At 44.7% G+C, this 12796-nt stretch overlaps 8 protein-coding genes across 8 annotated transcripts; 3 read left to right on the top strand and 5 right to left on the bottom strand.

Annotated features, from left to right (window-relative positions):
• Positions 1-531: 531 nt before the first annotated feature.
• KUCA_T00004474001 (uncharacterized protein) lies at positions 532-1815 on the bottom strand (the record flags this gene model as incomplete). The annotated part of the gene is made up of 1 exon (XM_022601212.1): positions 532-1815. The coding sequence occupies one exon, from the start codon at positions 1813-1815 to the stop codon at positions 532-534; it is 1284 nt and encodes a 427-aa protein (XP_022460481.1).
• Positions 1816-2135: 320 nt separating this feature from the next.
• Positions 2136-3047, top strand: KUCA_T00004473001 (uncharacterized protein; the record flags this gene model as incomplete). The annotated part of the gene is made up of 1 exon (XM_022601211.1): positions 2136-3047. One exon carries the CDS (start codon positions 2136-2138, stop codon positions 3045-3047), a length of 912 nt encoding a protein of 303 aa, XP_022460480.1.
• A 478-nt stretch (positions 3048-3525) lies between these two features.
• KUCA_T00004472001 (uncharacterized protein) lies at positions 3526-4056 on the top strand (the record flags this gene model as incomplete). The annotated part of the gene is made up of 2 exons (XM_022601210.1): positions 3526-3559; positions 3710-4056. 2 exons carry the CDS (start codon positions 3526-3528, stop codon positions 4054-4056), a joined length of 381 nt encoding a protein of 126 aa, XP_022460479.1.
• Positions 4057-4251: 195 nt separating this feature from the next.
• Positions 4252-5715, bottom strand: KUCA_T00004471001 (uncharacterized protein; the record flags this gene model as incomplete). The annotated part of the gene is made up of 1 exon (XM_022601209.1): positions 4252-5715. One exon carries the CDS (start codon positions 5713-5715, stop codon positions 4252-4254), a length of 1464 nt encoding a protein of 487 aa, XP_022460478.1.
• A 224-nt stretch (positions 5716-5939) lies between these two features.
• On the top strand, positions 5940-7127 carry KUCA_T00004470001 (uncharacterized protein; the record flags this gene model as incomplete). The annotated part of the gene is made up of 1 exon (XM_022601208.1): positions 5940-7127. One exon carries the CDS (start codon positions 5940-5942, stop codon positions 7125-7127), a length of 1188 nt encoding a protein of 395 aa, XP_022460477.1.
• A 21-nt stretch (positions 7128-7148) lies between these two features.
• Positions 7149-8177, bottom strand: KUCA_T00004469001 (uncharacterized protein; the record flags this gene model as incomplete). Its single annotated transcript, XM_022601206.1, has 1 exon — positions 7149-8177. The coding sequence occupies one exon, from the start codon at positions 8175-8177 to the stop codon at positions 7149-7151; it is 1029 nt and encodes a 342-aa protein (XP_022460476.1).
• Positions 8178-9430: 1253 nt separating this feature from the next.
• KUCA_T00004468001 (uncharacterized protein) lies at positions 9431-10035 on the bottom strand (the record flags this gene model as incomplete). The annotated part of the gene is made up of 2 exons (XM_022601205.1): positions 9431-9942; positions 9999-10035. The coding sequence occupies 2 exons, from the start codon at positions 10033-10035 to the stop codon at positions 9431-9433; spliced, it is 549 nt and encodes a 182-aa protein (XP_022460475.1).
• Positions 10036-10452: 417 nt separating this feature from the next.
• KUCA_T00004467001 (uncharacterized protein) lies at positions 10453-12729 on the bottom strand (the record flags this gene model as incomplete). Its single annotated transcript, XM_022601204.1, has 1 exon — positions 10453-12729. One exon carries the CDS (start codon positions 12727-12729, stop codon positions 10453-10455), a length of 2277 nt encoding a protein of 758 aa, XP_022460474.1.
• Positions 12730-12796: the final 67 nt, after the last annotated feature.

Raw genomic sequence — 12796 nt, 5'->3', positions numbered from 1 at the left:
TTCACTCCGGCAGCAGAAATCGGATTTTGATCCAAGTCACTCAAATCATTACCTTCTCAACATCATCCAGTAAATGTCCTCCATTGTGAGAATGCCTCCACAATCAGGTACCATGTAGAAACTACTTTGGCTCGGGCAAAGCATTTGGTCGATCCCAAGAAACATAAGCAGATCTCAAATGCCCGAGTGTAATCCGTTCGGTCTAAGCCTTAGATATCAACCTGCGATCATACGTGGCTGCTGCACTAACTTTCAGCTAATTTTCAAAAGCAGATAGAGAGTTTGGTCCCCTGTACATCCGTCTGATAGGCTCAGCCGTAAAATGATTCGTAAAAATCTTCTTAGGTCGTCGGTTTAATCGAATGGTTCACACTGAAAGGAACCAAGATCAAGCAATTACCCTTTACTTTCTAATCTCCGCGCACAGCTTCATTGTTTAAATTGGAATTTCAGTGCATATTGGTCCATGAATGTATATATGGGTAGTAGCTTCGTAATGAATGTTGTCGTCAATGGGAATGAGCCTGCAATTCATAAGTCGACGTCCTCGAGCCTCACCTTTGCGCCATCCTGCGCTTCTGAGCCTCCGGCCAAGTTTTCCGACTCTGTCATTACCTCATCAGTATCACCTGTCTTCTCTTCTATTGGCGCTTTGGCGTTAGGGTTCGGAGATGCAGTATCGATAAGATCAGGTTCGGTGCTGGGGCCTTCAATAGAAACGATCGTTGAAGGAGGCTTTAAGTCTGGAACCACCTTCACCTTCTTTGTATTCTTGGGTTGAGTGGCCTCTAGCCTGTTTGCACTATGAATTGCTCTCTTTCTCAAGACGTCTAGGTAGGGAATCTCCTGCTTAGTTGTCCCATCCACAAAAACCAGATCACCGTCGTCCGCAAAATCCTCATCCATGAGTCTCCAGTTCTTCTGTTCAAGATCCTTAGCAAACTCTAGCAAGAAATCTCCCCAGGTGGGTGCCACCACGTACTTGACATCAAACTCCCTTCCGAATAAGATGACTTGACCCACGGTTCCCTCTGGACCTGGCGCGAGATCAACACCAACATGGTTTCCAGCATAGTCTGTAATCAGAGGTATCCAGTCAGGATTTGAGTAGTCCGCCCGAACATATCCTGGGGGAACAGAGGACTGTTTTGGAATTGAATCCTCCTTATATTTCTTCGATTGAATGGGCTCCTCCTGGACATTCTGGAGTCCGCCATCACTGCTAGCACCCTCAGTTTGCTCTTGATCTTCTTCAAAGTTCGTCTTTTTAGCAGCAGAGTATTTCAGAATCGGGGTAGCGTTCATCCTTTCACCAACAGCTCTCCAGGTCTTGGTCATCCCAACAATTTCATCCAGAGGCATCACACCCAATCCGAAGATGAGACCAAAACGACGCGCACTACTGGGAGTGGCTTCCTGTCCATCATGAATCCTCAATGATTGGATGACACACTTTGGAAATACAATCCCCAAGTCGTACTGCGCCTGCGCAATGTCTGTGAGAGTACACTTGCTTGACAACGATGACAGAATCTCGCCGTGGTTCGCTGAAGCCCACTCCTTGATCAAATCCCAGGCCAAAACTACCTCTCTCGACCCAGGGGCCTTATCAATGTCTGTAAACGCCTCTCGGTATTCCTGGGCCAAGCCCTCAGGGTGGTCGGCCAACGCCGCGTTCACGTTTTCGCTCGAGGGATTCGAAAGTTTCGTTATCCCCGATGGCTGTTCACCGACATGAGCTTTGTAGTCAGCATATCGATCTTCAGTGCTAAATCCGTATACCAGTTGTTTCCATTTCTTGCTCAAGTAAGACATTGTGGGGCAATTGTGACTGGTACAGACGTGAGAAAAGGCGCGTCATGTGAAGAATCAGAATCATCTTGTGGAGTCTCTATGAGGTCGTGTATCAGAACCAGAATCCAAGGTATGAAATTGGGCGTGCCACACACAAAACATGTCTGCCGTTTTCATAATTCAGTTCTTTGCACGCCAGATAAAGCGCGTTTTAGCAGATTGTCTGTGAATTGATTATCTCCACTGGGGTATTTGAATTGATATTGTCTATTGGGTCCGTCTCAGGCCTTAGTTAGTTTGATTTTACTCATCCTCTGATAATGCTAGGACAATAATACTCAATGTCGTCAGTGCCAAATTTTACTAGACGCGAAGAAGGTAGCTCGATAAGTTTCAAGACCACACATAAAGATGCGGGAACTCGAATGTTGTCGCAGAATTTGCACGTGCGAAAAGCTTCGGATATCCTGGACAGGAGGAAGGTTAGTGATGTGATAACGCTGGGGGATCCTCTACCTCTTCCATACACCGTTAAGTCTGAGACTGTTGACGAGAAGAATATTGGTGGAGAGCCCTTACCGAACACCAGCAGATTTCGCCAGTTGCGACGCAGAAACGAGCTGCTCGCATTGCAATCCAAGAAATCCAATGAGTCCAAAAGACAAGAGAAGGGACCGCACATGCCGTTAACGGAAAGAAGGGAGAAGCTACTTGAGATGCGCCAGCGATTGGCCCAAATCAAGCCTTTGGGCAAAAATACACAGCAGTCACCAAAAGACGATGAAATTGCCAAGGACGATGGAGGTATCGAAGATGAAAAACTCATCATAGATAAGGAGCCTGTTGAGAAGTCTATCCCTCAGAGCCCGACCAGAGAGCCAATAAGCAAAGCGTCTATGAAGAAGCCCGCATTCCAACAAATCCGCGTCACGAAACGGGCCTCTCCGAAATCCGAGAAGAAAAGATTGGATCCGAAGACCCCAGTGCTGGACAAGAAACCGACTATCTCTGTGGTCCCTTTAGACACCGCGCCCACACAGAAATCCGCCAGTCCTCCAAGACTTGCCTCTCCTCCCACCCCAGATTTGGAACGTTTAGACGAGGTGTTCAAGAAAACTGTCGAAGAGATCGAACAATTGAGCACGACGGAAACGGAACACCCAAAATCCAGCAGGCTGACTGCTCAAGGTGTGTTTGATCTATCTGTGATAATTATCCTCTTCTGCTGGTGGTCCTTCCTGGTGTCAGATTGAGTCTGATTAATGCAAGGACCACAAATGTACGACTACGCAACTTTAATGCTGGAACAACTGAAAAGACGCCCTGTACTATACCGATTATATAATTTATGTAAAATACCGATTATTGTAAACCATACACTGTTGGATACCGAATCCTCGATAACGTCAAATTCACGATAAGCTGCAAAACACCTCATTTAGTTGGGGCACGATTTTAGTAGGCCCCATGTTATTTTGTTATCTTAGCATCCCCTTAGCCTCCCTCGCCACTATCTACAACATAGTGTGTTGAAGCCTATCTTTATCACATACGATCAAACAAAGTAAGTGGAAATCAATTTATCTGAGCTTGTGGATTATCTCTAGCTTTTTTTTGTGACGCGTCGTTCGTGTTGTTTACAGTGCGCGCAATCCAAACCTCAACCACGTCCCATATCTGGGGGTAGATGACTAACATTGTATCAGCATTTGCAGCCAACTATCAACTCCAATGAGACATCAATTCAAGGACGAGCATCCTTTTGGTGAGTGATATTTCCTACGAGTACATATTGGTGATATTTACTGCTTTGGATTTGAGCAGCCAATCGCGCCGTTTGTGTTGCTCCATGGCGTTATACCGTGTTTCGTGGCGGTTGCCTAGTTGAAGCTTTCTTACTAACAACCATGTGAAGCTCATAGAAAAGCCGAGGCAGAGAGAATCCTCGGGAAATTTGAAGACCGTATTCCCGTGATTTGCGAACGCGCCGAGAACTCAGACATTCCTGAGATTGATAAGCGCAAGTACCTTGTTCCAAGAGATTTGACGGTTGGCCAGTTTGTCTACGTCATCAGAAAGAGGATGAAGCTTCCAAGCGAGAAAGCTATCTTCATTTTTGTCAACGACAAATTACCACCAACCGCCTCATATATGTCTCTCGTGTACGAGAACGAGAAGGATGAGGATGGATTCCTGTACGTTGTTTACAGCGGAGAAAATACCTTCGGAGACATAGAGGGTGTCGAAGAGATCAAGGCATAAAATCTGTGATTCTGGTGTGTTTCTGGTGGCAATACAGACTCGTCGTTTGAGTTTTACATGTCAGTATCCGTGCGAGGTGTCTCGTGTTGCTTGGGATTTGAACGAATTTGGTTTTTAAGTAGGTTTTTGTTTGTGGAATACTGACTTGCTTGGTATTTTTTTCTATAATTCTTGATATTTACAAGGTGTGTGTAGTTATGTCGTTATCATCTCCAATAGGCGTTTCCTGAAGTCATTGGCATCGGCCTTGCCTCTAGAGATCCGCATGCATTGGCCCACAAGAAAGTTCAGTTTTCCCTGCGAATTAGTTCTTCTTATCTCCTTGATAACGGCTTCATTTTGGGATAGTACATTTTCGCAGATTTTGGCGTAATCCAGCTCATCATCTGTGGTCTTACCCAGGTCGAACTGCTTAATCAGCTTGGCGATTGGCAGTACCTGGTCTTGGGGATTATCTAAGAGATGCATTAACAAAAGCTTGGCATTGTTGGAGCCAATTGAGCCTTTGTCCACGGAAAAAATCAGCTCGGACATGACTCTTGCGGGGAGGTATTCGTCCTGCGGTCTTCCCAGCTTCTTCAAAGCACCAACTTGTTCGTGACAGATCCAGTTCGAAATCAAGTCACGCTTAACTATCTTCTTGGTAGTGAGGATCTGAAACAGCTCCATATAATAGCTGTGGAATTCTGGATTGTAGAGCAGCGTGATTGCATCTCTTAGCTTGAGACCATATGGCTCAGCCATAAGTTCCTCAAGTCTGACATCCCTCGGTTTTTCTATTTCAACCTGAGGCATAATCTCGTCAACATCAAGAACCAGAGGAGGCAATTCGGGATCAGGCATGTATCTGTAGTCAACGGCGTTCTCCTTATCACGAAGCTTGTAGGTCTGTTTCCCGTTCCATCCACGGGTCTCCGTTTCGGTAATATGTTTTCCTGTCTTCTCAAACTGTGAGATCTGACGTTTTATCTCGTATTTCGTTGCATGCATTATGGCACTTGTAGTGGGCAGGTTTTTGATCTCAACACGTTCTCCTCCTTCTATGGAGATGTTCACATCGGCTCTGATGGCTCCCGTTTCCAGATCACCAGAAGATATATCTGAAAACTTGACGATATACTGGTATTGTTTCAAAAAGGCAATTATCTCCTCGGGGTTGGAGAAATCGGGTTTCGTGACCAGTTCTATCAGAGGAACGTTGGCACGGTTAAGATCCACATGGGCTAATCCCGTGAGGTCTTTGTACAGTGTTTTCCCCGTATCTTGTTCCAGTTGAATCTGCTCGATTCCTATCGTTTTGTTTTGTGAAATCTGGTCAAATCTAGAGGAAAGGATGAGGTATCCGCCTTTGGCAATGGGCTGGTAATGCTGAGTGATCTGATATCCCAACGGCTGGTCTCCATAGAAATAATGTTTTCTGTCAAAAGTAGATATCGGTGACACGGTACTTTTCAATGCCTTGGCAGCCTTCAAAGCTAGCAATACAGGCTCATAATTGAGAACTGGCTGAGTTCCTGGAAGGCCGGCATCGAAGAAGGACACATTGGTGTTGGGTTTGTTCGATAATACTTGGCTCTTGTTCAGAGAATTGGAAAACAATTTCAGCCGAGTTTTCAACTGTGTGTGAATTTCCAATCCACACTTCACCTTGAATCTCATAATACTTGGGGGTATATGTCCATGTCACCTTGTTACCTTTGAAAGAATTAAAGACTAATGCTGGTGTTGTAGTTTGGTTTTGCACTACCGGAGATGCGTTGCAGCGATGAGCTCCTGCTTAAACCATTTACTTAATGAGACCCACTGAGTTAGAAGGAAGCCTTTGAAGCCTTGCTAACTTCTTGTATATAAAACGCTAGTGGCAAAGACTCTGCAGTCATCAAATGGATGGAATAACGATATATTTCATAGAAGATGTTCAGCGACACTTGTCCGTGGGAATAGACCTGTTTTTCTTCACAACACAAACCTCCAGACTACGTGGTATCAAACTGTTAGACAAAGGAACACACTTTCTGCATTGCTCAGATTACACCAATAATTGCCGATTTGGGTTGTTCATTGTTTGTGAACCTGGTGATCTATTTGTGGTGAATATCAAAGAGGATGCGTTCGAGGTTGTTCTGGTGGCCGACTCGCACGGAAAGGTGGTTGATGGGGTGGAGTTTTTCGAAAGCGATATGAATTTGGACGACTCAGTCGACAATATCAACTTATCTAAGTACCGTGGTGAAGTGCTTGCAAATTTGGCATATTTACTCAATTACTCGCAGTTTGATAACTCCCAATGGCGGGGCATTGTTGGTGATGTGACCTGGGATCAGGTGCGACAGATTATTCCCAAAGGAACAACCAGCAGAAAGGTATCTGGAGCTGTCACAACTACTGATTCCTCGAAGCAGGAGAATGATTCGTTGTTGCTGGCAATAAGGGATGCCTCTAGAAACAGGACAGAAAAGTCAGCCGCATATGGAAATGGCCAGGAAGACAAAATCTTAAGTTCTCTCAAGGAGGATGTCAATGCCAATGGAGAATTGGTTTTTTTTCCCATTGACCTCAAAAAAACGATTAGGCCAAATGCCACTGTGGTTGAAGTCACCCACGACTATCTGGATAAGTCCTGGTATCTGCAGAACGTTGTCTGCAAACAGACTAACTTCCTAGCGGAGTTCGAGATTTCCTTTGTGTTCATGATGATTCTCAACAATTTCAACAGCTACAGACAGTGGATGAACTTGATGTTGGTTGTTTTGGGCTGTGTTGATGCTGTGACTGAAAATCCTGGATTTTTTTTGCGTGTCATCAAAATATGGAAGTCCCAGCTGGAACTATTACCAGAGGAGATTGTCGATGACGGCATGAGCAACTCAGGGCTCGTGGATCTCAAACTGTTAGCTGAGCCCATGGGTCATTTCAAGAGTGCTATACAAAGCTCCGGTATGCCTGAGTTCGACTATGTGGTGAGACTCATGCGAAGCAAGTTCTCTGTTGAGCTTGTCGAGAGCGAAGATGATGATGACGAAAGTGACTACCAAAGTAATGACCAAAACGATAGTGATGATTATCTATAAAGAAACATACAATTTAATCCATTAGCTCAGACGCCAGACAGGAATTTTTGTCCTCGCAGATACCATAGAGACGATCTCGCCCTTGATCTTATCCAGTTCGTAGTCTAGCTGGTCTGGAACATAATCGAAGCTGAAAGATCTCTCTGTTTCGTCAAAGCAGCTTATCTCTATTATCAGGTCAGAATTCCTAGGATTGATAGGCACAAAAGAGCATTCGACGGGAATGCGTGGCCATAGCTCCCATTGCTTGAAGCTTAACTTCTCTATCACTTTGAAAGCCAATCTACTCAGATCCGAGTTCTGACCCTTAACAACAACCTTCAAACTCATTCCGACATCGATTTCCGTTCTGTGTTCATCTGTCTCAATATTATTACTCTTTTTGTCCTGATAGAATGTAAGAGGCGGGGCTATTGCGTTCCTCAACACCTCGTCTATCTCAGTATCGTCGGCTATAGGCTTGTTCAGAACGTACTTTTCCCTTGATATTACCGGGAGATCGTCCATTGGAATGTCTGACTTGTTCAGTCCAACTTCAAAAGCACAATCCAGGTGGCTATCGCTGGTACAGAAATCCGAACCACGTCGTATCCCGTGAGCACCATGTCTGGGCTTAATAGGTTTCAGCAGCCAGTACCTCTTTTTGGTCTTGAATTGTAATTCCACTCTGAAAGAGCATCCAACAGAGTCTGACTTTGATGCATTCTTCTTTACGGCATGTTGATCGCAAAGTAGAATACACCTTCTGCCGTCGTTCTTGTTAACTACCAATTTGTAGCCATGTCTGATGGCGAACGATTTGGCAAATTCCACCAGAAACTTCTTGTCTTCACCGTAGCACATTGGTGGGGGCGGTAAATCAAGCAAATATGACTCGTTGAGAATGTCCTGCCAGTTTGAGGATGTTTCATCTGATCTGGCCTCGCGACGCCGCGTTGTTGCAGTTTGGTATACCACCATAGAAGGCTTACTCAACTCGTTGTGGACTAACGGAGGAACTAGAGACCTGAAATTCAATGTCTTTAGCTGCTGGGCTGGTATTGACTCCATTTGTACAAAGCGAATGTCTCTTGGGTTTAAGAATACCTGTCAATGATGCTTGTGTTATCTGTTTGCATTCAGACGTGCACAGACATAATCACTTAATCAGTTGTGGTTGTGAGCCCTTCAGCTGGGTGATTTTACGATCGGCTCGGCGTGTGGGATCACGTTCTTAACAGATTGCGATCGGCATTTTCAGGCCACCGTGTCTATTGACTAATTAATGCTTTCTAGATATTCTAGGTAGAATGTCATCTAATTCGCTGACAATCACTCTAAGCGATAAGTTTCGACCATGAAGAGAGGAGTGAACTAAATGGCAATGGCATCGCCTCTAACCAGACTCCGTCTGAAACCGCAGGTACGGTCTTCGAGCATGTAGCATGTAGTCTAGACTTAAGGAAACAATACTTTGTCCGAAGGCTGGACTTGCGATTATTTGAATGTCATTTTTTTGGAAAAGAGCTCAAGGATCTTCTGGGCATAGCATGTTTCCAGGTTTCACTTTATGAAACTCTCACTAAGTATTTTGGTTAGAAATTTGTAGATTTTCAGATTTTCTAGTATTTCAAGGAAATTGATTTTTTTGTCGTTTTCTACAGCTAACTGATTCTGGCAGACAACCAGCTAAAACCATCTTTAGCTTGTCCGCTTTGAAGGTGGAATGTCCCTGGGTAATCAAAAAGTGTGGGGTACGGCAATGTCAAGGCAAGTTCGCACAGTAGTGATTTAGAAGCGTCTTCATGGTCTCTTAAAAATGAGGGAGCAGTGCCGCTTCTGCTCAACCCCACGAAAAATCATTCTTGTTAACCAAAGAAGGTTGATAATGAGAAATACAGCAAATTGCAGTTACGGACGGGCTCGACATTAGCATGTACAGCAGCTTTCCTCATATTAACACCGGCTAAGCAACTACACATCAAGGCTACATTCCACTCATAAGTTAACACACATATAGACTGAACATAAAATCAAGCAATTCTGAACAAAAACTTTTCTTGTCTTTTTTTTTTCAAAACAAATAGCCTCCAACAAACCGTCCAGTAGTCTTTTTAATACAAGTGATTTCTCTTCCTCCAGCATCGAGAAACCGAACAACGCAGTAAACCAAACACAACCCTTCCTTGAAACAGGCAAGAGACTCGAACAAACCGCAAATAATAGAACAAAAAGTAAAAATAAAGATGGAATCATATCACAAAAACACAAATAAGGAAACAAAATTGAAGGCAGGCCAACGTGGCACTCTTCTGAAACTTTTTTCAGCCCCACACGGACATGTCGTTTCCCCAGATGTTGCTTCTGAAAGCACCAAACTGCTTGTTCTCGTCCAGTTTCCCTGTCGACAGGTTCAGGTCGACAATTTCGGTTGAGCGAGGAAGCTTCACCGAGAATGGGTCAAACCTAGGACTCAGAATATCCTCTATGGAGGAGGCAGATGTGGAGGCAGACGAGCTTGAGGAAATAGAACCAGAGCCAGATGCAGATCCATTTTGAGGCTTCATGAACGGAGACATGATCGGCTGTTGCACCAATGGACTTATGGACTGCTGGACTGGAGCCTGGTAGGACTGAATCAGGCCAGGAACATGAGCAGCATGCGAGCCTTGGGAAATCTGGGGCATTTGGTGGAACGTCTGGTGAGGCTGGTGCTGGAACTGAGAGGTGAACTTCAGACCTCTTGAGTTACTCAGACTTGGATTCAGCCTTTGCTGAACAGTAGGTTTCACGAACCGCTGGTTTTTTCTGTAGGCGGCAAGAGCATGGTCGATATCTGATTTGTGTTAGCAAAGAGTGACTTATAGAGAGACATCTCAAAAGGAAACTCACCTTGTAGCTGTTCGTGGAAGGCGCTGGCTTGTGACATTTCGATGCAGCTTTTTTGTATGGGTAAACACAACTTTTGAAAAATAGTGATGACGGGGTAAAAGAAAAATGACCGTGAGAATAAAAAAAATGACCAAAGGCAAAAAATGAGGTGCAGAAGAAAAACAAGAGGAGCTTCAACACGAAACCCACAAAACCCCGAGCCTGATGTAATAGCTTATCGAACTTGATCAGATGGTGAAGAAGGGGGTCCAATAAAACTTGTTGGCTTCTTTGTCGAGGTGGGTCGTGGGAGTGCGCAACACAACAATCTGATTACAGGGCGGTGTTCGTAACCAGAATAAGGATTTGGAAAGGTGCATATTACTCATGCAGTTTGTTTTTATTTTTGACAAAAATAATGTAATAGATACAGCTCTGATGCATAATGCTAATTTATAAGTGATTGTAGAATGTCCTAAATTCTTTCAAGATCATCACCATCCAGAATCTCAATCAGATCACCTTTCGTCAGTGTTCCCTTCAAAAGCTTGCCCTGTCCGGGGTAACAGAAGAACACCATCGGTAGTTGTAATTTGCTCAGCATCTCGTACAGCGTCAAAACAGGAAGATCAGGCGACATACAGATTGGATCTGTATTCACGATGGAGTTGATGGAGTAACCATCCGTGGTTTCTTCCAATGCCACCGAGGTATCCAACGACAAACCCTGGATCTCCTTGATCTTGCTCAGTTCCCGCTCCAGCTCATAGGCAGTGAGATAGCCGACCAAAATCGGCCTTGACTTTCCCTCCACCACCGGAAAAACTGTGGTCGAAGGCTCCCTGCTTTCAGTCAAATTGACCAGGTCTCTGAAAGTCAAGTCTTGGTCCAAGTAAAGCAAATCCAGCTCATGTATTGGTTTCAGAATACTTTTGCATTCCACCATTGACATAGAAGGCTTGCCAAGTTCTTCCAATGAGGATCTCAAATACGGTCTCTTCTGGAAGGCCAGCCATAACTCGTAGCATGACATATCAAGGAACATGTCATTGACAAATCTGGATATAAGCACACCAATCATGATAGGCAAGACATAAGCCAGTGCTCCGGTAAGTTCGAACAGGATCACTACAACAGCAACCGTCATCTTAGTCACACCGGCAACAAAAGCACCGGCCCCCACGACAGCATATGAGCCAGGCGATATACACTGGCCCTTACCGTTACAGTTAACGAATATTGATAGGTCAGGATATGCCACTTGCATATAGTGGATAACAGATCCGACCAGTCTTCCGATCAGAGCGCCTATTGCCAGAGAAGGCATCAAAACTCCACCTGGGATGGTCGTTCCATATGAATAGGACGACAACACAAACCCCTGGATTGCCGTTAAAAGTAGCATTCCAAACAACCCAACTGGGAAAACTCCGTCCTCCGAGATTCTCGTCTCTATCTTACAGACCACTGTAGTGGCAGCAGCCTCCGTATTGCAGTCTTTGAAAAGAACTGCGAGCATCTGAGGTAATGGCATTGTGGCAATCAGGATAGGATAGGATACAACAGCAGTCACGAGGGCCAATAACAATACCTCAATGAGCTGTCTGTTTTTTCTCCCGGCGATATATGTCTGTTTCAATTTGGCAAGCTTGATGTTCAGCTTGTTGAACATGACACCTGCAAAACCTCCTATCAGTCCCAAGATTATGAAAGGCAATGCCTCAAACAATAGCCAGGTTTCGTCGTCGCTCACGAAGAAGGCTTGCTGGCTCATCACCTCCTGGAAGGGATGCAAGCTTTGAAGCACAGTAACACTGATTGTAGCGCACACAAAAGAATTCCACATCAGCTTATCGATAGGGAAGAAGCTCGATATCTGCTCCAACGTGAACAAAACACCTCCAATGGGAGCGTTAAATGCGACTGCAATCCCCGCAGCTGTGGAAGCACTCAAGATCTCTCTCTTCAATGCTTCGTTGTTGTAGAACTTGGGCGAAAATGACATAATATAGTCTGTGACACCGCATGATATATGCACCAGAGGTCCCTCTTTGCCCACCCAAACTCCTGCAGCAACAACCATCACCAGACCAACAATCTTGGATATCCAAACTCTGGGGCTCAAGAAACCATTCACGACGAACCCGGATAGGATGAACTTGATATCCGCGATTCCACTGTTCATGGCATATGGCATGTTTCGAGTTAGTACCACTGCAAAGAATGCAAGAAGAACCGCTGTAATTACATAAACAATCCAATCGTTGAACTTATGGATCATGTTTTCGGGCCTCATGAAATAGAAGATCACATGCGACCACGAGCTCCATCCACTGCCCTTGACATCACATTGTGACTCCAGCTTGATAAAGGACCCATAGCAGACCCCGACTCTCAAGTCATGGAACCAAGTTGACAAGTAATCTATTGCAACTGCTAGCATTCCCATCAAGAAACTCGATACTGAGAGTATAACCCATCTAGAATCCAGGATCTTCATGTATCCTCTGGACCCTTGACCAGCAACTGGAACAGCAGCATCGGATGTCCGAATAAGTCCATACTCGTAATTCCAGTCAATTTCCTGGAAATCTGCGTATTTTTTTCGTATTCTGTGCTTGGTATTATTTGAAGATGACGAATGTGGCATTGATGTGCTGTTGTGTATTGACCTTACCACACAAGCTCCAACAACTGGTATATCTGCCCACCGTGGGTCATTTTTTAGCTCCAAAGGATTAAGCCGACCCATTGAGCCATGTATATTTGAATAAATAGCGTAAAGGTACCCTTAAAAATAGCTGGGAGAAGAATGGCAA

The sequence above is a fragment of the Kuraishia capsulata genome, genomic scaffold (genome assembly GCF_000576695.1).
Source record: "Kuraishia capsulata CBS 1993 genomic scaffold, Kuraishia_capsulata_scaffold_5, whole genome shotgun sequence".
NCBI classification, from domain to species: Eukaryota; Fungi; Ascomycota; class Pichiomycetes; order Pichiales; family Pichiaceae; genus Kuraishia; species Kuraishia capsulata.
Note: the sequence above shows the minus strand (reverse complement) of the source record. Positions and strands in the feature narration are given on the sequence as shown.